This window comes from Planococcus citri, chromosome 2 (assembly GCF_950023065.1).
Source record: "Planococcus citri chromosome 2, ihPlaCitr1.1, whole genome shotgun sequence".
Taxonomy (NCBI): domain Eukaryota; kingdom Metazoa; phylum Arthropoda; class Insecta; order Hemiptera; family Pseudococcidae; genus Planococcus; species Planococcus citri.
In genome coordinates, this window is record NC_088678.1 from 51,905,368 (window position 1) to 51,930,323 (window position 24,956).

The 24,956-nt window shown below is 32.8% G+C and overlaps 2 protein-coding genes across 7 annotated transcripts in view; one reads left to right on the top strand and one right to left on the bottom strand.

Moving 5' to 3' along the window:
* The window catches only part of LOC135836397 (retinal homeobox protein Rx1-like), a 78,454-nt gene that overhangs the window by 33,435 nt on the left and 20,063 nt on the right, over nucleotides 1–24,956 (bottom strand). The gene's annotated exons all lie outside the window — the stretch shown is intronic.
* Nucleotides 9,776–23,297, top strand: LOC135836394 (uncharacterized). 6 transcript variants are annotated; one of them, XM_065351207.1, is made up of 14 exons: nucleotides 9,808–10,478; nucleotides 16,216–16,454; nucleotides 17,904–18,060; nucleotides 18,145–18,291; nucleotides 18,382–18,447; nucleotides 18,534–18,599; nucleotides 18,688–18,759; nucleotides 18,856–19,032; nucleotides 20,295–20,336; nucleotides 20,434–20,565; nucleotides 20,812–20,876; nucleotides 20,972–21,144; nucleotides 21,224–21,422; nucleotides 21,558–23,297. In XM_065351207.1, exons 2-14 carry the CDS (start codon nucleotides 16,217–16,219, stop codon nucleotides 21,740–21,742), a joined length of 1,719 nt encoding a protein of 572 aa, XP_065207279.1. In that variant the 5' UTR covers nucleotides 9,808–10,478; nucleotide 16,216; the 3' UTR covers nucleotides 21,743–23,297. The 6 variants fall into 6 exon arrangements, with proteins under 6 accessions (XP_065207278.1, XP_065207283.1, XP_065207279.1 ...); XM_065351209.1 differs by having other exon boundaries at nucleotides 9,809–10,478; nucleotides 18,148–18,291; XM_065351208.1 differs by lacking the exon at nucleotides 9,808–10,478 and adding an exon at nucleotides 15,993–16,128.

Here is a 24,956-nt window from a genome sequence, read left to right on the forward strand (position 1 = left end):
CGATATCTATCGTCTCAGTAGACCTTTTTCCTCTTTCTTCCTGACCTAGCGTTGTTAGTACTTTAGGGTAGGTGTTCGATATAGGTATTGATGTTGGTCTTTTGGTCAGTGGGTTTCGCTTTGTAGGAGAAAGAAAGAAGGTAAAAAGTGTGAAAATATTTATAGAGGCAATTTAAAAAATCAAAAAGAGGGATTTGAGCAAAAAAAAGTGGAAAATTGATGGCTTAGGTACTTACTTGGTCAATTTATTGTGACGTGAAATGTTGAAAGGGGTCGAACAGGCACATTCTGATTTCAACGAATCCACGATAGATCAAAAAAATAGTTCTAGATCCCATGTGACCAAAATTTTTGATTTGAAGTTGATTTTCAATTTTTGATTAATTTTTTAAAATTCAAGGAATGGAAAAAAGAGATAAATTTGCGTGAGGAATTACAAATTACTTACTTACTTACTTTCGATGGGCTGAAAATGAACTTCAACATGTAATATAACTTTGATTGATGTTTCTTGGTGAATCTCTCGACCATTTTAAACCATTTTCTTGAAATTCCAAGGCAATGTAAATTTTAAAGTGAATTTTTGATCTACCAATATAAATCGATTTCAGGAAAAAAAAATGGATTTGTTCAACCGATCGACTCAAAAAAAAATCGCTTTAATGCCATCCCAGACCCTGCTCACTCCTGCTGCAAAATTTAAAACTTTTTCCTGAAAGTCAAATCACTCTGGAAGGATTAGAAATGAGCTTAAGCTCACATAATAGCATAATTTCTTGATCAGTGGTTTGATCACATGATTTTGTAACAGATTAAAATAATCTTACTTATGTAAATTTAATCTACTAAAATCTGCAGAATTGCTTCTCTCCCTAAAGCTCTAAGGTATTTCTACTTGGTAAACAATTTCTTGAGAATTTGATCACCTACTCCCAATTAAGTGCTGAATCGGTACATTTTGGTTTGAAAGTGCCATTTTTGATCGAACCCTAAAAATTTGTGTGAGGTGAACTTTGAGGAATAATTTAGTTCTCTTAGGGACTCATTTAGAGAGGAGGTCATGTGCTCCGAAATTTTTGAAAACAGCCAATCAGTCCCTTGATTAGATAATTTTTTCACTAAAATGTAGGTAATCAATAATCATATTTGCGGTATAAAAGTCTTGACGAGTGACGGTTTGAAAATGCCGAATAAATCAGTTTTGTCCTTAAAATATTTTTCTTTCCATTTTTCATTTCCCAAAAAATCGTGAAAATGAAAGTATTTGGGCCAAAAATGTACCGTTTTTCATGTGAAAAAAAATGTGGATTGAAATTTAATGGTTAAATTTGTACTTACCTAATGTTTTGTACCATTTTTTAAAAAAACGTAGGTACTTACCTATTTTAAAAAAATATTGAATTTCTGAGTGGAGAAAGGTGTCAACGTTTTGAAGCAATAAATTATTTTAATTTTTAAGATTTTTAATTTTTTTAAATTTATAATTTTCTGGTTTAGACTTTAAAAAAATCCCGACGCGAGGCAGCAAAAAATATCTACGAAATGAATGAAGCTTTGATGGCAATTTTTTGATGTTTTTAAAGAGCTCCACGAATATGAGCCCAGTTAGGTAATTTTAGTAAATAGAAAAGGTGTAAAAAAAAAGTATTAATTTGTTATAATTTCTAATTGAGCATTTCTGTTTCATTACTTGAAATGCTATATTTTGGAGGGCTAGGATCCTAAACCTTTAGAATTTAGGTTCTCAAAACTCTGAGCATAATTCTTCGGTTTCCATGAATTCGGGCCTTTCAGGCATCAGACTAATGGAAAAAGTATTCAAAAGGAACTGATTTGTTGAAATTTAAGGGTAACACTATTTCCTAGTAAGTATGAGTAGATATAAAATGTATTTCCTGGCACTGGAGTAAGAATTCTTACAATACTTTTTAAATTCAAAAGTATGTGGAAACTTATGTGAAAAATTTCACATAAACCTTCACATAGTTTTTCATTCAATCAAATGCAAAAATATTTACAAAACTTAGATATTGAAATGAAATGCAAAATTTTTTGCAATACTTAAACATTTCAAACAAATGCAAAAATTTCATCAAAACTTGAACATTTCAATGAAATGCAAAAATTCATTCAAAACTTAAACATTTCAAACAAATGCAAAAATTCATTCAAAACTTAAACATTTCAATGAAATGCAAAAATTCATTCAAAACTTAAACATTTCAAACAAATGCAAAAATTTCATCACAACATTACCATTATACCACTAGTTAAAGAAAACGTTATCTCTAATAAAGTGGTAACACAAACACCAACACCTTTATCATAGAAACTGATTCTTTTAACTAATGAATTTTTTCCACTGTGAACGAATTTTTTTGCATTTGAAGTACACCATCTTTTAGAAATTGATCCATTAGTTAAAGAAATCAATTTCAATAATAAAATGGATAACCAAGCACCTTTAAGAACATGTGAGAAGTGTATGTGTAAAATTACATACAAGAACTATGCCAGACATTTAAAAACAAAGAAACACAATGAAGTCAAGATTAATGTGAAAGAATTAAAGACGGAATTGAAGTGGTATGGAATGAAAAATGTTGATAAAATGAAAAAATCAGATTTGTTAGTGAACAAAGATAAAATCAAGGCTATTAATATTGATAGAGAAAAATTGTTGAAATTATCAAAAAAGAAATTGATTGAGTTTATTCAGGATAACAATTTCAATATTAATAAACAGTTGAGAAAAGATCAAATAGTAGAAAGGTTACTCGATTTTCACTCAAATAAAACATTACCTCTGCCCAAATGGGAATTTGTGGATGAAAATTTTAAATCAAGACATGCTCAATTTGATATGAAAAATAACTGGGATATTAAAGATATGTCAAAGTTTTTACATTTTATGAAAAAACATGTTAGTTCTTTACTTCAAGAATGGATGAAAAAGCATAGTGGTATTAAAGTGAATTTTTGTGTTTCTACAACTTATGTAGACACTCGAGATGAAACAAAAATTGCATACAAACATTTGCAAACTAAGAATGATAGAATTACTAATAGAAGTGAATTAACAAATGGAATTTCAACTTTAATGAAGAGTGTACTTGATAGACATGAAAATATCATTGATGAATTAACAGGTAGTCCATGGCGAATAATATCAATCAATAGTTTTAGAGTAAATATAAACAAATATGACCCGCTTAGAGCAAGTTCCTATATTGATCTTCCAAAAATTTTAAAAGATAAGAAAGCAATTATAAATGTTAAAAATACTGATAATAAATGCTTTTTATGGTCACTTTTAGCATGTTTATATCCTGCAAAAGATAATCCACAAGAAATAATAAAGTACAAAGCATATGAGAAAACTTTTGATAAAGCTTTGAAAGATATTGAATTTCCGATGAAAATTAAAGACATAGAGAAATTTGAAAATAAAGTGAACCCAGCTGGCAAAGAATTAGCTGCGCTACTAGTAGCGTATGGTAGCACCGCTACTATTACTAACACATTCACAAATTTTTAAGTAAATTACACTTCACTTTGCAATGTTGTAGTATGAGAAGTGGCGGTGAAATTGGCAGTGTATAGCTGTGCTCACTACCATGGCGTAAATATGCCATGCTACCGTTGCGCTACTAGCAGTGCAGCGATTTCTGCTCCTATTCGCCCAGCTAGAAGCGTTGTTGCTAACCATGCTGCTAGCGGCAAAAATAGGTGCGTTTGGCAGCACTCACCACCAAAGAAAAAAAAGACTTGTCACGGTAGCGCAACCAGTAGTGCAGCTATCTACGCTCCCACTCACGCTATGGTAGTGAATACCGCTTTGCGCTACTAATCACACAGCTAGCGGTGCGAATAGAAGCGTACAGCGGCATCGCACCTCTATAGAATTTGGTGGCATCCGCAGTAGCGCAACTAGTAGTGCAGCTATTTATGCTCCCACTCACGCTATGGTAGCAAATGCCGCTTTGCGCTACTAATCACACAGCTAGCAGTGCAAATAGATGTGCATGGCAGCACTCACTGCCAAAGAAAATATCCGTGAGAAAAGTGTGTTTTAAACATATTTTTTAAAGGTATTTTATGATGAAAAACACATTTTACAATATTGAAAGACTTTCTCAGGTAAATGACGAAAATTGACGAATATTTGCAACGTAGTTATGTGTCGTAATAAAAAGGCAATGACTTAGCCAAGTGTGAAGTGTGGAAGGAAGGGGACCATCCCCCCTCTTGCAAGCAAAACTTTGAAATGAAACACGCAAAAATTGACTTTTTTTTTTAGTTTAAGATCCATATTTTCAAAAAATTTTCACTCTCGCTTCGTTCTTGCACTAATTTTTCCTTCATTTTTACAAAATCATTATTAAATCACGAAAAGTTTTTTGAAAAGTACCTCTATTTTTGATATTTCATGTTTAAAAATTTGGTTTTGCCTCCCCCCCCCCCTAAAGAATCCTGACGACATTTTTTCAAATATTCCACCAAAATAAAAAAAAATTGAAAAATCATAAAAACCAATGAAAAGTTTTTTTTAAAATGACTTTTACCGGTTTTACCTGTAGGCCACAATTTTCATGATTTCCCCATAGGCTCTTTTGAGCCAGTCCGCGCCCCACCACTGTACAACTGGTAGTACAGCTTTCTACACTTCGCAAACTGTGCTGCTGGTGGTGAAATACCGCGCACTGCCCTAATAGTACTAATCAAAAAATTATAGGCTGCCAATTATGGGTCACTACAACCAGTTGATATCCTCCTACCTATAATTAATTTTTAATAACATCATGGAACAGTCAGTTAATGCGAATACGTAAATTTTCTCGTAGAATCTATTCTTTCTTTTCAGTTCTAAAATGTACATATCTGACAAATTAATTTTCTGGTTGGACTGTTCGCGTTCGCGAAGATTCAACATAAAGAGTGAATCACCCACGCTTCCACTTTTCCCCTCCATTCGACTTCCTCTACCTCGGCCGTTGTGGAATTCGATTCCGGTTTTCTTCAGCCTATTTTTCAAAGCGCGTTAGCACGTTACATACTAACTACAAACACAATATACAGAGACAGACAACAGACAGTGTCTGTTTCAGATTTTGTTGAAGAAACTTGCATTAGCAGGTAGAGGTACTAGGTATACGTAAAGGTGAAGAAGCACAGATGCTATACATAAATAGAAAACATGTGAAAGAAACAATAGGTTGAAATCGTATTGTTTTCAATCTGGTAAAGGTATTGTACAATGTACAGGTATGTTGCAATGATATTCGAGAGGAAGACTTTAAAATATATCAGTCTGAGACAATTTAAAATGAAAAAAGATCGGCCTGCTTGTAAAATATCGGCGAATGACTTTTTTTTTGATTGCTTGAATAAACTCTAATGCCATTACGATTTTACTACCTAGCTGAAAAAAGTAGCGCGATTCTAGTCACTGATTTGTTCACTTTGTACTTTGACATACCAGAAATTTAAAAACACATCGCAGACCCCATTACTGTATGGTTCAATTTTACAGATAATTTTATTGTCGTTCTAATAGTAGGCCTACTACATTTTTTAAAAAAGTCTTCCTCGAGGAAATCACGATCACGAATTTACGAGCTGAAAAAGGTAGAGAGAAGACCATTTTTTGTGCATTTTGGAGTATAGATAATTAATTTGTACCAACTTTTATACCTATCAGTTTGAAAACCATGTTTTTTGAGTCAAACAGCGCCAATAAATGCTATATTGAAATTGAATTTTCTTTTACATATGGTCTCAAATTTATACGAGCACCTGTTCAGTCTGTTACTTAGTTTTGAGATGTTTAGTTGACTGAAAAATAAAACATTTTAATAACATTCCCTTCATTTTGACGAAAATTCGGTAGAATTAATATTTTTTGAGGGTACTGCTGCGTAGAAAATTTTACCCCTCATTCAATGATACCAAATCCAGAAATATCCATACGATAGTTCACTCGTAAATGCGATTTTTCTATTTAAGCGCTGCAATTTCCCCAGAACAAGTCACTTGAAAGAAATTCCACCAAAACCAACATTGAATTGCTCTCTAAAAAAAAATCATTTGGAAAATTGTAATATTTTTTTCAACCATTATGAAAGAAAATTTCGAGCTCTTTTCGAATATGCAATTGAAGTTTCTTTTAACACGGTCCTTCATGTATTTTTGAGGAATTTTGGCACCTTAGATACGCAAAAAATAGAAGTACCTACCTATCTAATGAAACAAAAATCTAATTTTTAAGAAAGGAATCGACATAATTTCTTTCAAACGGTTTAAAATTTAGGGTCATCCATTCGTCGGTTTTCATACTACTTAATTCGAGAAATTTACTTGACCCCAATGCCATACATTTATAAGAAATTCAACTTCATTATCAGGAAAATTGAGTAACATGAATTCTTTACGATTATCATTCTGCAGAAAATTGCATGTCTCATGCAATGATACCGAAATCATTGAAATCTAACTCGATAGTTTCCGCGCAAACGCGATTCTGTCTTAAATTTGAATATTTGAGTAAAATCTTGCACTCAATTCAATAGTAGGTATTAAAATCATTGAATTTTGCCTGCTCTTTCATTCGAAAGTTTTTTTTTCTCATTTTGGCATAAATGCTCCTGGGAAAGATAAATACACTCCGTACTCCGTGCAAAATGCCAAATAGGTACTCTATAAATCGGTCTGCGTAGGCACACATGAGTGCCTAATAATACAAATAACTATCAAATAGTACCTAGGTACTTATTATATGTTTTTATGAAATACTTACTTGAGAGGAGTGAGAGTTCTAAATAGGTATACGTAGTTATAAACTGGTACCTACTTCTGAATCACGATAATTTGCCACAATTTCTGAGAACGAAACAATTTATAGAGGTTTTTTGAGAGGAAGAGGCTGGGATAGGGTTCGACTGAAAATTTGATTACTGATAGAGGGGGAATTAGAAAATATCCATTTTGCCGATTGATAGCATATTCATAACATCATAAGACTCATAAAAATTTTCATTTCCTGTTTTGGATTTTTGGGAGCCGAAATTGGTAGAAATTTCTTAAATTTCAAAACAAGAAACAAATTGACACAAGCGAAGCAAAGGTGACAGTGTTCGAAAATTTGATTTCCAGAGGTCTAAGAACAATGTTTTGTTAGGAAATCGATTTTGAACTTTTGAAAATTTTGTATTTTGAGAAAACTACGAGTAAATACGAGTACGATGTTTTTTCATGGAGCAGGTTTATTTTTTAGCTTTTAAAATTTTATAATTTGAAAGATTTGTTTAGGATGTTAATTTTGAAAAAAAAAAGAGAACAGGTCCAAATGAGGGAGAAAAGCTCTTGAAGATGTGTAATTCGAGATCGAGAGGCATACACATAATTATATAATAACTCTTAATATTGTTCTGTTGATTAAATCAATGAAATATTGTCAAACATTTACAAAAATTTCTCGAATTAGTAGGCCTATAAAAACAGGTGAATGGATGACCGTAAATTTGAAACCGTTTGAGAGAACGTATAATTTTATCGAAATAATAATGAGTAGGTAATAACGGAAACATTATGTCGATCCCTTTCTTAAAGGACCATGTTGAAAGAAACTTCAATAGCATATTCAAAAAGAGCTAGAAATTTTTTTTCATAGTGGTTGAAAAAAATATTACAATTTTTCAAATGAATTGAAGAGTCCACGGAAAGAATACCAGGTAAGTCACTTTTTTAAACGTTTGTGTTACGGCGTTTTAAAGTAGGTATCAGAATGCTCCAATTTTGTAGTGAATTTGAATTTCATCAAAGTAATGGCTGGAAATACATCACACAACATCCTACAAACACAACTTGAGGCATAGTAGATAAAAAATGAAGAGAAACGCCAGTCACGAGTTGAAAAGTCACTCTTTTCGTGAAAAAAATCAAGCAAAGAATCGAAAAATTAGTGTTTCGCAACAACTTGAATTCAATAAAAATCGATTATTATGATGACATAGTGAAAAATGTTCGCAATTTAAATACTTAACGATGTTGAAATTTTCTTCCTGTCGCCTCACATTTGGTCTCAGCTCATTTCTCTATCCTCCTCTTTCTTTTAAAGGCCATTTTAACCACAAAGAAATCGATTTTTTTCAAAATCCAAATGGACTACATTTTTCTACTCCTAAGCGTGAATTTAATTCAACCATAAACTCATTTTTGAAAAAAGTGACTTATCTGGTTCTTTCCGTGGACTCTTCAATTTTTTTTAGAGAGCAATTCAATGTTGGTTTTGGTGGAATTTCTTTTAAGTGACTTGTTCTGGGAAAATTGCAGCGCTTAAATAGAAAAATCGCATTTGCGAGTGAACTATCGTATGGATATTTCTGGATTTGGTATCATTGAATGAGAGGGGTAAAATTTTCTACACAGCATACCCTCAAAAATATTAATTTTACCCAATTTTCGTCAAAATGGAGGTCATGTTATTACAATTTTTGTCTTTTCAGTCAACTAAACATCTCAAAAGTAACAAGGGTGGTGGCCCAAGTGACATTCGCCGATTTCAACGATTCTTACACCATTGGATAGAGGACTTCGAATATAGCGTAATCTCAAATTTTCAGCTGCTGAAGTTGATATTTCGATTTTTGAAAGCAATTTTTCGATTTTCACGTACCTAGCAATTTTGAAAAACTGAGCAAAAATATTCGGTGCCGGTCGCATATCTAAACCTTCCAGATTATTTGGGCGTTTTAATACATATGATAAGACTAGCCCACGGTGAAATTTTCAGCTGCTGAAATTAATTTCAGCGATGTTTCCGGTGGAAATATCAACTCCAGCAGCTGAAAGTTTAATCATGGGCTAATCTTACCGTATGTATGCAAATGTCGAAATAATACCAGAGGTTTAGGTATGCTACCTGCGCCGACTATTTTTGCTCAGTTTTTCAAAATTGCTATGAGAAAATCGAAAAATCGCTCTCAAAAATCGAAATATCAACTTCAGCAGTTAAAATTTTGGGGTTACGCTATATTCGAAGTCCTCTATTCAATGGTACAATTGTTAAAATTGGCGAATGTCACCTGGGCACCTCCCCTGTATGTAATAGACCGAACAGATGCTTGTATAAATTCGAGACCATGTAAAAGAAAATTCAATTGCAATAGCAGTCGGTGCTGTTTGACTCAAAAAAAATGGTTCTCAAACTGATAGGTATAAGTTACCTATACTTCTAAATGCACAAAAAATGGCCTTCTCTCTACCTTTTTCAGCTCGCAAATTCGTGATCGTGATTTCCTCAAGGAAGACTTTTGCAAATTTAAAAAAATGTAGTAAGTAGACCTATTATAAGAACGACGATAAAATTCTCTATAAAACTGCACCATACAGTGATGGGGTCTGCGATGTGTTTTTGAATTTCTGGCACATCAAAGTACAAAGTGAGCAAAACAGTGACCAGAATCGTGCTATCTTTTTCAGCTCTTAAAATCGTAATTTTCTCAAGGAAGAATTTTGAGGATTTTCAAAAATGTAGTACCATTAGAGAGATCGGACTACATCTTGTCTTTAAAGATTTCTTGATACAATTGAGCTTCAACCTAGACCAGACCTTGTAGTATTTCTCCAATGAAGCTTTTGGCCCTCCATCCCCTCTTTTGCCTCAAAGAATTCTTTTTATTCATTATTTTCGCTCAGTGAACATCGTATTTACTTACAATTTTTTGTAAGTGATCACTCTGCAATCTTCCAAGTAATGAACTAAATTGATTGTATACTGAGTGCTTGTAATATGTAATATGATTACATTTTCAATCTTTTGTGGTTAAACTGCTCAGTCGGGAGCTACGTAAGCAGCAACTAGAAACCATTCATAATTAATGATGGGTTGCTCTGTTTTTTTTTTATTTTTTAAAAAATTTTAATACCTACTTATTGGTAGGTATAGTCGAGTCGAAATTCTAGAATTTTGTTGCTGGTTGTCGAGTGGTTGCTCATGTTTGTGTGGACGTGAAGCTGGTATGCGTCCCTGTTTTTTAAACACTAGAAAAGCTATATTGTCGAAATTTTATTACCCATATTGTAAACCTAACCTACATCTGTATTGTGTCTTTGGTAATTCCAAGAATGGACGTTGACGACGTTCCAATATACTCGTATTCGAATACCTGCATTGTATACAATAGCGCGTTCTTCAACAAAACACGCGAGTGCGCGTGCAAGTGGGGGGTGGAGTTCATCCGGGTCAACTTATTTTGTCTTTTTATCTATTTTTGTTCGTTGAGGGTGTTTTTTTCTACCATTGTGGAAGGGAAGGAGATCTTCTAGCTGAAGAACATTTGCCAAGACGCCAAGAGTACCTACAATCTACATATAGCTACATTATTTGGTGTGTTAACGTTGTGTTGTGTTCAAGTGACAAGTGCCTTATTAATACTGATTTCATCATCAAAGTCAATAAAACGAAGTATTATTTTCACGTAAGTAATTATATATTCCCTACCTATGTAATTATAACTTAGAGTAAAATCATTAATTTTAACAAATGCGTGAATTTGAATAGCCTGTCGCGTATCTACCTAGACTCACACAACACCGAGGCACTACAGTTATATTTTCCAATTTATAGTCATCTTATCAACTACTTGCAATGTATACAATTCAAACTGACGATGGTAAAACTATTCGTGTTGGTAAAACAAAATTTTATCAGTGGTTGAATTCTCAATGTGATGCAGAAATTGTAAGTTTACGTAATATTATGATACTATGATCATTATGCAAATAACTGGGTAAACCTAATGTTTGTGTTGGTTCACTTCTTCATAAAGGAACTGTACTTTTTCAGCTATTTGAAACGTCTGCACAAAACTAATCACTATACCTATACCTACCCTGTGTAAATCTTTGATTAATTCATTCCTTACTTTGAAATAACATCAAGCTTTTTGGCTTACGTTTGTGGTTAGGTATTACTTATATCCGATTCAAATTGCAAGAATCATTTGACAATGATAGGTACCAATGACTTTCAAAAACGAGTGTAATTTAAAACACAAATTTGTCCAATTTTGAAAGGTGCCTACAATTTTATTTGTACGAGTACCTAATTCGCAGAGAATTCGATGAGCCAAATTTTAAATTCGCTCTTGTTTTCTTCTAATTGAATTATTTTTAAATGATTGTTAAGAAGAAGAAGTATTTGTAGAAGGAAAAATAGAATCAATTTATTTTTGTACATCTAAATTTTTTTCATAAGGTCCATAAGGAATCACTAGTGGGTTGGAAAAAGATTGATTATTTTTTACCAAAAAGTTAGATCGTTATCATCTTATCTTGCGTTGTTTTCAAATTGGATTAAAATTACATCCATAAAAATTCATACTTTCTTGCAAACACTTCAAATTTATTCAGGCCTAAGCACGTAAGAGGTCACCAATGTAGATTTACTGAATTCAATCGTCAAGTAGGCATTTTCAAGCTCCCATATGGTCGAAAAAAATGTTGCCTGTATGGATTTGAGAACTTTCAGATCAACCTAATAATGCAAACTAAGTATTTTGAGATTAAATTTATCGAAAATTGGCATATTTTGTTTATGGAAGAGGAACAAAAGACTTTTTTAAAAAAAAGAAGAGGAAACCAAAACGTCTCTAAATATTTACCTACTATAAAATATAATGACCAGGGCTCGGATTTTTAAGCTGGAGCATATTTTTTTTTATGCATAGGGGATAGGGAATTTTTCGATTATTTCCACGATTTATGAAATTTCAAGTAAAATGAGCCTAATTCGTTAGAGCATATTTTGGCATAATTTTGCGTTTTTAGTGCATATATTTTACGTTTTTAGTGGCTTTTGGAGAATATTTTGCTCAATTTCAAATTTTTGTATCAAATTAGTATTTTTGGCTATTTTTCATTTTTTTCCTCGCAAAATTTGTGAAACTGGCAATAGCTCACTCGTGCCTAATTATTTTTTTGTTCATTTTATTTGGGAGTTAAAATTACCTTTTTAAAATGCTCTGTTTTGTATTTTTTGTTCAAGAATTCGTGGTATTATACAGCAATATTACTAAAATCGTATAAAATTGATTTTTTCTGTAAAACAAAGCCCACATCGTTAGTGAATATTTATGCGCATATTTTGGGTTTTTGGGGGAAAGAATATTCGAGCCCTCATAATGATCGAAAAATTAACGATTTAAAGTAATCAAGTGTACTAAATGCGATTTAAGGAATGCATAATTCAACTAGGTACTTATGAGGATAGTGGGGGGGGGGGAGACTACCGAGTGCGGTTTGAAACCCTCCATGGTCAAAATTTCAGCTGCTCAAATTGACTTTCTGATTTTTGGCAGGTTTTTATCAATTTAAAACGGATTACTTTAGACAATTTATTTTGTTTTCTTTTTTTTCTTCTATTTTTTTGTAAAAATTGTCAAATTAGTTGTGAAACAAATACCTATGGAGACTTTACTTTTGTGGTTCCATTCGATTTATTGGTGATACCTATATGGTATAATCTGTGCTTCCTATTAGGCTTGTAACTTCATTGAAAATTTAAATTGCTTGAAAATGGTACTATGATGCTCAACTTGTATCCTACAGGCATCGTAGCGGGTCACTTTTAAAATGACTTATTCACTTTTTTCACGAAAAGTCACTTTTGGTAACTTTTATTCATCAAAAGGTCATTACATGGTTACTTTTCTTACAAAAAATTCACTTCTTTGATTTTTTTTTGTAATAAAAAAATTGTTTTTCATCCAAATTATCATTTTTGTACTCGATTTTCAAAAGATTTTATGCGAATCTTGTTCATTAAACAATTTCAAAATTTCAAAAACACAAAATTTTACTTTTCGAAACATCAATTTTTGAAAGCGCTTCGCTCGGGCTTGTTTTCTTTTTTTTTTTCAAAATCAAGATGGAAATTTATATTTTTAAAAAATCAAGTTTTAATGCCAAAAAATAAACTCCTCACAAAAAAACATCGTTTTTATGCCTCTCGAAATGCAAATTTTCTAGAGCTTTCAAAATCAACTTCCTTCAAAAAAACATTAATTAATTGAATAGTACTGATTTCTTATCGAACGTTTTTTACTTTTGTTTTTCGATTTTTTGCTCTTCTGAACGCTGGAATAAAAAAAAATGGTCACTATTTTGGTTACTTTTTTCACTGCTGAAAGTCACTGAAAAGTCACTTTTTTTTAGAAAAATTTAGCTATGATGCCTGTGTATCCAAATGTTGCTTATGGATACATAATTCTATTGACTATAACTTCAACTTGGTCGTGCAAAGCATGAAAACTGATAATTTTTTTCTCTTGACGGTTGTAAGCAATTCCTTGGTTATGGTTTCACGAATAAAAAAGTCATTTTATGTAAAAATTTCAAGAATTTCTCTTTCTCAATAATAGATACAAGATGAATTTGATGTTGAAATGGATTATGAAATGGAGTCTCAACTTGAGGTCGCAACAGTTGATAAACCAGGTGGTCATTCTCAATCAACGCCTCAATCTAATCAACTTTCAGTTTTACCCAATGTCTGTCATTTATCATCTCCAATGGGTCATCAGTGTGATGAAGATGCATGTTCAACTGTATTCTTTCCTGATGATAATGATGGCGATGATTATGATCATAATGATTACTCCACTGATCATTTACGCCAGTTTTCTGAACTGGGTAAGTGAAAAGGCGCAATAGAAAATTAGTCTATGAAATTTTGCCTTGGTCAGGGTCGGGACGAATCACTGGAAATCCAAATCCCTATCGCCATTTTTTTTTTCGTGATTCGAATCATTTTTTTGGTAATTTTCGAAAAGCTGTGTTTGGGAATGTTCAGAATGTTTGAAAGTGCTTCAAAGTAACGTCCTTCCGTTTGCATGTAATAATTGTTGAATTTGGCTTCTGTTTCAAAGAGAAAAGTCATTTTTTTCAAATTAGGTAAATACATTACAAGTAATGACTGATAATTTATAAAATTACATACTCCCGTTTAATTTGAAAACTTGGCCAAAAAAAGGAATAACAGTTCACGATTTGTGAAAATTGATTCGTGATTTGAAATTTGTATCAATTTTTACGAGATTCGTAGGTTTTTAAAAATATGGGATTCAAAACGCAAAATTTAAAAATTGTTCAAGATTCGCGATTTGAATCGAATTTTCAATGATTCGTCCTGACTCTGGTCTATGTTCATCTCTTTTTTGACCTTTTTTTTTTTTTTTTTTTTTTTCATGTTGAAAGGGTTGGAGCAGAATAAAATCGGTAATCGTCAGCTGTTTAGGATTTTTGTAGAATTCAATTTGTCCAGAAGTTGCATAAATAAAATCCTGAATGTTCTCAGAAATTATACAGACCCTTCTCATATTCATCAGCTTCCAGCTGATTTTCGTACAGCTGTCGGGAAATACCCAAATTTTAAAGAGATTGGCTCAAAACTGGAAATTGAAAATAAAAATGCTTGTGAGCAGGGAAGCAATGGTGAAGATGAAAATCTTGATGATGAACTTGAACTTGAAATTGGTAATTCAGATAAAAACCTCAAAAATGATGATAATTTCATTTACTTTGGGTTAAAAAAGTCTTTGGAAACTGGCGTTGCTAAATTTGACGAAGCAGAGAATAATCTTGGCCTCTCTATTAATATTGATGGTGTTCCTGTCTTCAAGAATTCAACCAAACAGTTTTGGCCCATTTTGGGGAAATTTGGAAAGAATCCGGTATTTACCATTGCATTGTGGTATGGAAGTAGTAAACCACTAGACATGAACGATTTTCTAAAAGATTTTGTGGCAGAGATGAATAGTTTGGTTGAAAATGGCGTCCTTATAAATGGAAAGAAATACTCAGTTTATTTAAAAAGTGGACATTTCGATAGTCCTGCGCGATGTGCAGTTTTGAATGCACCAGGATTCAATTCCTATTCCGGATGTCATAAGTGCACTGTTGCAGGCACTCACATCAACCATAGAATGTGTTTCCTGGGCATTAACGCAGAACCCAGAACTACTGAACAGTTTTCTGACGTCTATCGGCATAAAAAAAAAGTAAATAGTTCTGAATTATTGAAAATCAAGAACTTCGACGTGGTGAAAAATGTTCTTCTAGACTCTCTACATGTAGTTGATTTAGGCGTGATGAAGAAATTGATCACAAAATTTTGGATTCCAAAACTACGCCCAACAGATAAACAACGTCTATCCGGTATACTAGCATCACTTCCTCAGTACTGTCCGAAGGAGTTTCAAAGAAAGCCACGGACTTTACGACATCTTGCAAATTTCAATGGAAAAGATTATAGAATGTTTGTATTGTACACTGCTCCTCTGGTGATGAAAGATTTTCTTTATGATTCTGAGTACTGTCACTTCTTATATTTGCACGTTGCAATTCGGACGTTGAATGATGAACCACAGATTAAAAGTAATTCTCGTGTTGCTTGGGCTAAACAATTACTGGAATCTTTTGTAAAAGATTTCCCGACGATTTATGGAGAAGAACACACCTCATACAACGTGCATGCTCTGCCACATATGACGGATGACGTAAAAACAACGTCAAAAACGTTGATAGAATTTTCCTCGTATGCATTTGAAAGCTACTTGGGTTTCTTGTGCAAATTGGTTAAATCTGGACGTCTACCTGCCAAACAAGTTGCAAGACGCATACATGAAAGCCATGTTTTTGAAGTTGGGAGAGAAAGTAACCTCACTATCAAAGGATTAAATAAGCGCATCAAAGACGGAGTTCTTGAAAAAGTGCCACAAGAATTACAATATGGCTATGAACACTACCACAGTTATAGAACTTTTGATAGTGAAAGAAAAGCAGATCGTTTTTGTGAAATAAGGGGTAAAAGGGTTATGAAAATTGAATACTTTTCAAAACATTGCATTTCTGAAGAAAAATACGTTTGTGGCGTATACTTGCCACCTGGAAAAGCCTTTTTCGACGTACCATGCAAGTCCACCGAAGTACATGAATTTGTCACACAATATCCCAAAGACTGTGAAAAAATATGCTTTACTGAAGTAGAAAATATTACGGGAAAATACTTTCACATGCCTGTAGGCCTCAACCAATATTTATTTTCAAAATTGCTTCATAAGTACTGCTGTACGTAATCATTCTTTCTGAAATATGATTGAGCTGTGACGTAGTTTTATTTATATATGTACCATTGTTTTCTTTTTTTCACATTAGGATGTCAAAGAAATTGGTCGAATTGGGGGAGTACGTCTTATTGAAGGAATCGCCCTGCGAAGAAAACGATTTCCAATCACCTTCAACCACTGTTCATAAGTCCTGGATTGATCCTAAAGAAAACTCGTTCTATTGGCCCCCTGGATCTACTGTTGTAATATCGAATTTGATGGCAAACCACACACCGCCAGAACCAGGTTGGGCAAAGATCCCCTATTCCAAAATTTTATTCCACAATGGTAAGTATGATATTATCTGAATAGTTTTCGAAAACGTGCTACTAAACATTTTTTCAGGTGATCATTTATCAGATTTCTTTATTTTGAAAATTCGACTAAGACTTTATAATGGTATTCATTTTTCTTTAACAATTTCAAGTTTGAGTAAAAACATTGAAAACAGGTATAGGTACCTGACCTACCCGATCTTTTATATTTTCAGGATGTCTTGTTTGCATACTTAATGATGAAAATGAGTTTACAACAGATGGATTAAGCTATATCACTTTTTGATTTTGTACGAGCCCTGCAGTAGTGTGAGAAAGCAGGGATTCATATTATGAGTAACAGTGCCTAATAGCCAAAAAAAAAAAAAACTGTCATTTCATTGAACACTAATAAATCATCCTCTCACGCAAGCAATCATCAAGGTTCATCAAAATTAAGTAATTTTCACCGATGTTATTTTGGAAAAATGGAAGAAAAATATCGGTTAAAAAACTCAAAAATTTGAAATGAGAAACTCCTACGTAAATTTTTTGCCAAGTTTTAAATATCGCATTGGTAATAATTAATAAATCTAAAACAAACTTGAACAGTAGGTATTCAACTAATAAAAACAGAGTTACAGCTTTTTATAATTTTCCAGTAATTCACATTTTGTGAAATGTGGTACATTTTAAGAAAAAATTATCATATTCTTCTTCATTTTTATGATTCAAAATTTTTGATGAACATGTAGTTCATCTACTCTTATTGGGCGGATCGTAGAAAAAAATGTAGGTTAGAGGATTTTGATGAGATTCTTTGGAAACGTTCATTTTGAGTAGAAAGTCATTCAAAAGGATTTCAGTTTTGGAAAAATTTCAAATCACTCATTTCTAGATAAATTCGTCTTTTTAAAATATTTTCTCAAATTTCAGGCCTTAATATTTCTCAATAATTATGCCAGAACTATGCCAAAACCTTTGAAAGTAAAACTTCAGACGCTAGATAGGTACCTGCTACCTACGTATGTACGTATTTGAGAATGAAAGTGAGGCCAATTTTTTCATGATTGCAAATTTCAAAATATCAGAACAAACATAATATGTAGGTACCCAATAACTGATAATATTTTCAAAAATATTGACTTGTTTTATGATAGCGATAGTCTGGATTTACGCGGTATCTAAAACACTAGATATCTTTTGGAAGTATTCGTAGTTCATTGTCCTCTTAACAGGTTGGGTAGAGGCTACAGCCAAAAAACATGATTTTTCTAAAAAGCTCGCTCTCTGAGAACATTCATCTCCCCTCTAAAGGTACTTTCGGAGCTAATATTTTTTCTGAGTGACATTCAGCTTGAAATGAATAATTATGTCGATGTGTATTTTGAAAGTGCAACGACGTATGTGCATTGTGCATACCTACTACATATTCGACTTTTTTTTAGCGATCAGCCTTCATTATATACCTATTTATTTTTAGATCGCCTTGGTACAGTAAAAAAGCAATACGCAGATCGTGTTGGAGGTCTTGTTGAATCGGATGGGAGCTCTGATCCGCAAAAAGATCAACCAGAGAAAAAGGAGAACAGTAGTCATTCAAGGAAGAGAAAATCACCATTCAAAAATTCATTGCCAAGGTTTTGTAGAGTCCTATTCATAAAATATGAAATACGCTTTTTAAGAAGTATCGAAAATACTATTTTTTATCGTATTATTTATAGCAGCAGAGGAAAACTGATGACCGCAAACTGCCTTCTACCTCCCAAGTTATCCGCAAAAAAGATGACCAAATTATCCAAATCTACAGCTTCAAAAAATGGTACATTTATCAGTTCAAAGAAGAATAGGCCTACTGTGCAGTCAGCGACGTAAGATGAGAAAATTTTATCAAAATTCATGTTCAGCATGTTCCATTACAAAAAAGTACTCGCTACAAGAATTTTCATTTTTTATTTCAGACGGAATTTAATGAATTTACTTGATGATACGCCTACTCAGGCTACGAGTACTTCAGAGCCTCAAACGTAAGTGTGTGGAGATCAGAATTCATGTTCAGCATGTTTCATTATAAAGAAGGATTCGCTAAAAGGATATTCATTTTTCATTTCAGACGGAATTCAGTGCACGATTTATATGATGATACGCATATGCAGGGTACCACTTCAGAGTCTCAAAAGTAAGTCTATCAAGATCAAAATTCATATTCACCATGTTCCATTATAAAAAAAAGTACCCGCTAAAAGGATTTTCATTTTTTATTTCAGGCAGAATTCGATGCACGGTGTACTCAATGATACGCCTATTCGGAGTAGTACTCGTATTTCAGAATATCTAAAGTAAGTCGTGGAGATGTCGAGTTGTGTGATATTTATTAAAGTACACATAATTAGTGTAGGTATAATTTTTTAATGAGTACTGTGACATACTTTCAGTGATGAAAAATCAGTAACCAAGGCAATTAGGGATGCAAGACATGCACTCCATGGCACACCTTTCCAACCAGAAGATTTCTTAATTACTGGACCACAGTATGAAAACCATTCTTTGGATCGAACACCAAATTATCAATCTGAGAATGGCTATGCAAATGACTACAACGAGGAGCAAGGGTAAATATTTCAGTAATTTGGTAAAATCGACGTTATAAGTCATTATCCTCCTCACTCCTCCCGTTATACCAATTCCCAAAAATCCAACTGAAATTTTTCTTTCAAGCTAACTTTGGTCAGAATCTCAAAATCGGTTTTCATTTTCTTCAATATTTCGTGGGAGATTAAAAAAAATGATGTGAAGTAAGTTTCATCTGAGAAAAAATTCCAACAAAATACGTAGGTATAAAGCAAAGGTACCTAATTCTTGGATATTGAGTTCTCATGAAAAATTTGGTAATTGTGATTTTATGCCCGCATTGTATTCTCAAAATTTCAAATATTTGACTTTATAGCCACAAATCTACTGTTGACTGAACTCAAAATGTTGGGAAATTACCTAACCTTTTTAAATAATGTATTTCGTATTTCCTACATATAAATGACCAATTTCTGCCAAGTTTTCAAGGGTCCGCCGATAATTATGTGTATCATTATTCAGTAATCTTCAGCTCGGCCGAATTTTTTTTAAGTTTTCGAATGTTTGATGAAATGGTAAATAACTTACATATCCATTTTAAAACGTACATACAAAAAAAAGTTGATTCAGTTTTAAAAATTATTGTGAAAAAGTCTGACAAAATATTAAACAGTCATTTTTAAAAGTTTGATTAGTAGTACCTATGCATAAAATTTTAGTAATTTATTGATTTTTCCCCTCAAGTCAGACAAAAATCGCCCCCCCCCCCGTTTTTAAAAGTCAGCATCTGTGAAAATCGTTCAATTTTCGCTTGTTTTCCAAATTTCAAAAAGTTGGCGTGATATTTTTTCAAAAATCCATCCTTTTAGAGGACCCATCTTCAGGGGTGTCTTTTCTCAAGGGCTAAAACCTTTTCTGAATTACTTTCAACTAAAAATTAAGGTCTCCACTGAATTTGGTCAAAATATGTACCATGAAATTTTTTTGGTGATTTGATCTGTTGAAGGATGTACATATTATGTATTAAATGAACCGATCACAGAGAACGAAAAATTGTACCTAACTTGAAAGTTGAAAGATTGTGAAACAGCTAAAATTATTAAGTATTAAATGTCACGATCAAATTTTAATAATTCTTCAACATGATTACAAAGTTTGAATGCATTTACCAAATTTATTTATTAGAAAAATTCAAGTGATAATTTTTTCGCTCGCTCGCTCCCATGATTGGTTCATTTATACACCCTGTATGTATCATGATTAAATGGAATTGTGACACTGGTTTCTATTTACCTGTCTTTAGCTTTCATGCACTTGAAAATTCAATCGAGAATCTGGACAAACAGTAAGAAAAATTAATGTTCTGTTCATTTACAATGCATATCTGTACATTTCTTGTTCCTATGAATGATCCTTATTAATTACATACTCTCCTTCCTCAGGAACAATTCAAATATAGTACCAAAGGACGTTGATGCCACTCCTGAAACTGTGCAGCCGCATAAGGATGATAGTGAACAAAAATTAAAAAGAATATGCAATAACCCGATATCCGCAATTCAAAATAAGTTGAAGTAGGTTTAAACGCTCCTTCAGGTAATACGTATAGTGACCTCTAAAATTTTCCCAGAAATGTTGTGAACTTTGGCAAACTTACTGCGAGAATTCTGATTAGAATTCACTGAAGTTCACTTTCATTAATCTAATGTGCATTCAAGTTTTCTGTGGAAATTTTATGTATCAACTAAACATGTAGTATTGAAACAATCAATCACTTAGAAGTTCAATTAATTACAAAGACAATGTTTTATTCTTTGTAGAGTCGGAGAAGATCCCTCCCCAACAGATATAGGACTGGCCCTTGTTGGTATCCATAGGCAGAACGGTGAGATCCGAAAACTTCATTTGTTTTAAATCAGTGGTTTTGACACATGATTTTTTTCAAATTTAAAATATTTAATATTATGTATTTTGTTGCAGTGCGAACTCAAGTACTGTTGGCAAATCTTATAAAAATAGTAAACTCATCATCAGATAACCAACAGCCCACCATAGTTCAACCGGACTATGGAAAACAATTTCCTTTCACCACTCTGCAAGATTTTGAAGCGTTTAACTCTTTACTGTCGGATTCTGCTGAGAAGAAAAAATTTGTAAGCAAATTTAAGACTCATCAGATAATTTGTCTTACCTATTTAAAAATCCAATAATTCATTACAATTTTGCTTTTAGAGCGCCTATGTGACAGCCATGTTTTCCAACTTGAATAAAAATAATGCCCAATCGACTGTATACGATACGACAAAGGCACTGTTCAATGATTTTATTTTCGAACATTATCAATGGTCTTCAAGGAAGTCCAAAAATGAAGAACTTCTAAACAACAGATTATTAGTCTTCAAAACCACAACATTTGCTGAATGTTTCTTTGGTATGTATAAAAAAATGTCTTAGCAATCAAATACAATGAGTTTTTTTTTTTTTTTTTAATTTTTTGATATCTACCTACTGGGCGTGTATGATTGCCAGGATTTGTGAAATTATATTTTTTTCCTCATGTTTACAGATTCCATCAAGACTTTCTTTCCAGAACCTGTGTATCCCATAATACAAGTTGTGAATTCCATAACGAACAATGCCCAAAAAGACAATGTGTATGTCACTAAAAAAAACTACCATGGGGAGATGATGTACAAGGCATGGAAAAGCCGCGATCAGGTCAGGAGAAGATATCATGGAAAGAAAGTATAACAACCAATGCGAGTTTGAGACGTGGTGAAGCCTCCACTGGATTCTTAAATATTTGTACCTTAGTTTTGGACATTAGGTACAGTTTCTTCAAAATGTACTAATATACAGTAAATGTTAAGTTGGAGTGAATATTTTGAACCTACCTCACCCTATGCCATCAAATTCCATTATCTGAGGTATTTTTGTGACTTTTCCCTGTATTTATACATATGTTATAGTGTAAGTATTATACAATTATATGATCACCAGTGGCGTGCACACGAGGGAAAGAGGTCGCGCGACTTATTTGTGCGATAGGTGGTACTGGTTGGAGGTGTCCAAAATAAAAACGATTGAAAAATAAAATCGGACGTGGGTGATGTGGGACCCAGACTCAAATCCAAACAAAAGACTTGATAAAAATTTCCATTTCAGAAACCAACGGTATTGTTCCATGGGTACCTCTTGCATACCTTTTCATTCTCCTTCGTAAATCATAAATTTTCAAAAACTTTTGCCCTCGCTTTGCTCGAGCTACGAGTAAGTATTTCCCCCATGAATTACATACTCATTAAAAGTTGCATCAAAAAACATTTTTTCAAACAATTAAAAATATGAAGAATACCTTCAAACTAAACATTACTCAGAAAAATGCTAACAAAATCAACCTCCTGTATTAAAAATGTTTCATTTCTGCAATTATGAATTCTCGAATTTTGCTTGTCTATTCCAATACTGAAACGTTTAGAAAAATTATTTTTTTGAAAAAACAAATGCCCAAAACTGGCAAAATAACCTCAACGTAGTTTTATTACTTCAATTATAAATTTTCCAAATCTTTTCCCCTCGTTTTGCACGTGTTAATTGATCTTTCTTATATTCTATGTAAAACTGAGATTCATGAAATTGGTGGCAAATTTTGAAAATGATGAAACAAGAAATATCAAATTTTGAAACTTAGAATTATGTTTGATTGTTTGAATTCCAATTTTTCAAAAAATTTAGCCTCGCTATTCTCGAGTCAATTGACTTTTCTAGTATGTACATATTTAAAAATTGAAATGATTGAAGCTGGTGGTAAATTTTGAAAATGCTAAAATTAGAAAAATCAAATTTTATATAATGTCGTTTGAGTTTTGTATAATCAAACTTTTCTCGATCCTTATCATGCTATATTTTGTCTCTTCAATTATAGATTTTTGAAACTTTTTGTACTCGCTCCACTGGGGCCTTTCTTTCCAAAATGAAATCGCTAAAATGGATACGATACTGCTGTTCAAAATTTCAAGTCTTGAAAAATTTGTGCACGCCACCGATGATCACCCTTCTCATCATGGGCCAATACTGATATTGTCTACATAGGTACCTATCTACGTATGTACTTGAGCATTATAGTGGGCAATATGCGCCTGTGTATCTTTTCTTGTTTCAATAGTTTTTTTGTTTTGTCATAATGGAATTCGAACATTCTAAATATTTTTTTTATTAAATTTCTCAACTTATAATTTTTATCATTTCATTTGTTGTTTACCTGTATAAATATTTTTGGTAATATATTAATGTTCACGTACCTATATGTATTTTACATATGTCCATCATTTTTTCAAAATTTTAATTTTTGAATTTGAAATTATTCTCACAAACAAACCTAAGCAAATGCTACGTCATGCAGCAGCGCGCATAGCAGCGCTACAGTAGCGCATATAGCAGCGCTACAGTAGCGCATATAGCAGCGCTACGGTAGCGCATATAGCAGCGCTACAGTAGCGCATATAGCAGCGCTACGGTGGCGCATATAGCAGCGCTACGGTGGCGCATATAGCAGCGCTATGGTAGCACAAAGAGGAGTACATATATCAGCGCTATGGTAGCATGAACAGCAGTGCATAGCAGCACTATGGCTGTATACATAGGAGCACTATGGGAGTGCAAGGTAAATGTATAGAGAATGCGGATACTTTTTAACATTTGGTAGTGCACACCCTTACGTGCCGCTAGTGGTACACCTAGTAGCGTATGGTAGCGTAAATGGGTGCAAAACATAGCTGCACTGCTATGAATCAGTTCGCGCGCTGCTATCCATGCTTCTAGTAGCATGATTAGCAGCATTTCTTACAAATTAGCAGCACTTTGCCAGCTGGGAATGAATTGAAATTGGTAGAAGGTGGATTATCTATTAATGTTTATCATCATGATGATCGTTATAAAATTTATCCCTTACATATTACTAAAGAAGAGAAAACAAAACATGTTGATTTATTGTATTTATGTGAAGAGAGTAATGATAGAAATACTCACTACTGTTGGATTAAGGATCTAACAAAATTGATTAAAAGTCAATTAACCAAAAACACTCAAAAAATACATTTTTTGTGCAAAAGGTGCCTTTGTCATTTTTACAGTGAAGTTAAATATTTAGAACATAGAGAAAGCTGTAAAGTACATGATCCAGTTGCAGTAAAACTTCCTCTTAAAAGTGATAACATTTGTGAATTTACAAACTATAATCGATCAATGAAAATTCCTTTCACAATAATAGCTGATTTTGAGTGTATACTTAGAAAACTTGAAAAAACTAAAGTAGAGGAAGATGCTAAAACACAAAAAATTCAAGAGCACGTACCAATTAGTTGTGTTTATTACATTTTATATGAGAATGGAGAAATATCAGAGAACATGTTTGAATATTTTGGAAGTAATACCCCTCAAGTATTGTGTGAAAAATTATCAGAAGATGCAGTACGTATTGCTAATGAATACATATATAATTGTAAAAAAATGAAGAAACTGACCAATATACAAAAATGTGAATATAAAGAAGCAACAATATGTCATATTTGTGAAAGAAAATTGAGTGATTTCCCACCTATGATGGAAAAAAATATTAATAAATTGAGAAAAGAAATAGAAATTACTTCAAATATTTTAAAGTATCATGATGATCAAACACTGACTGATAGACTAGAGAAATTAGAATTAGATTTGAAAGAGAAATTAGATGATGAAGAAAAAAATAAAAAGAAAGTTCAGGATCATGACCATATAACAGGTGAATATAGAGGTGCAGCTCATAGTCTTTGCAACTTGAATTACAATGTACCTAGTTTCATACCCGTCTTGTTTCACAACTTTTCTGGTTATGATTCCCACTTATTAGTCAAAGAATTTGCTGGAACTACAGATAATTTAAAACTAATTCCAAATAATGAGGAATCTTACATCAGCTTCTCAAAAG

Coding starts and splice junctions, on each gene's coding strand:
- LOC135836394 (XM_065351206.1), top strand. CDS start 10,649: ATGTATACAATTCAAACTGACGATGGTAAAACTATTCGTGTTGGTAAA. Junction 10,742..13,421: donor CTCAATGTGATGCAGAAATT/GTAAGTTTACGT, acceptor TCTCAATAATAG/ATACAAGATGAATTTGATGT. Junction 13,693..14,256: donor ACGCCAGTTTTCTGAACTGG/GTAAGTGAAAAG, acceptor TCATGTTGAAAG/GGTTGGAGCAGAATAAAATC.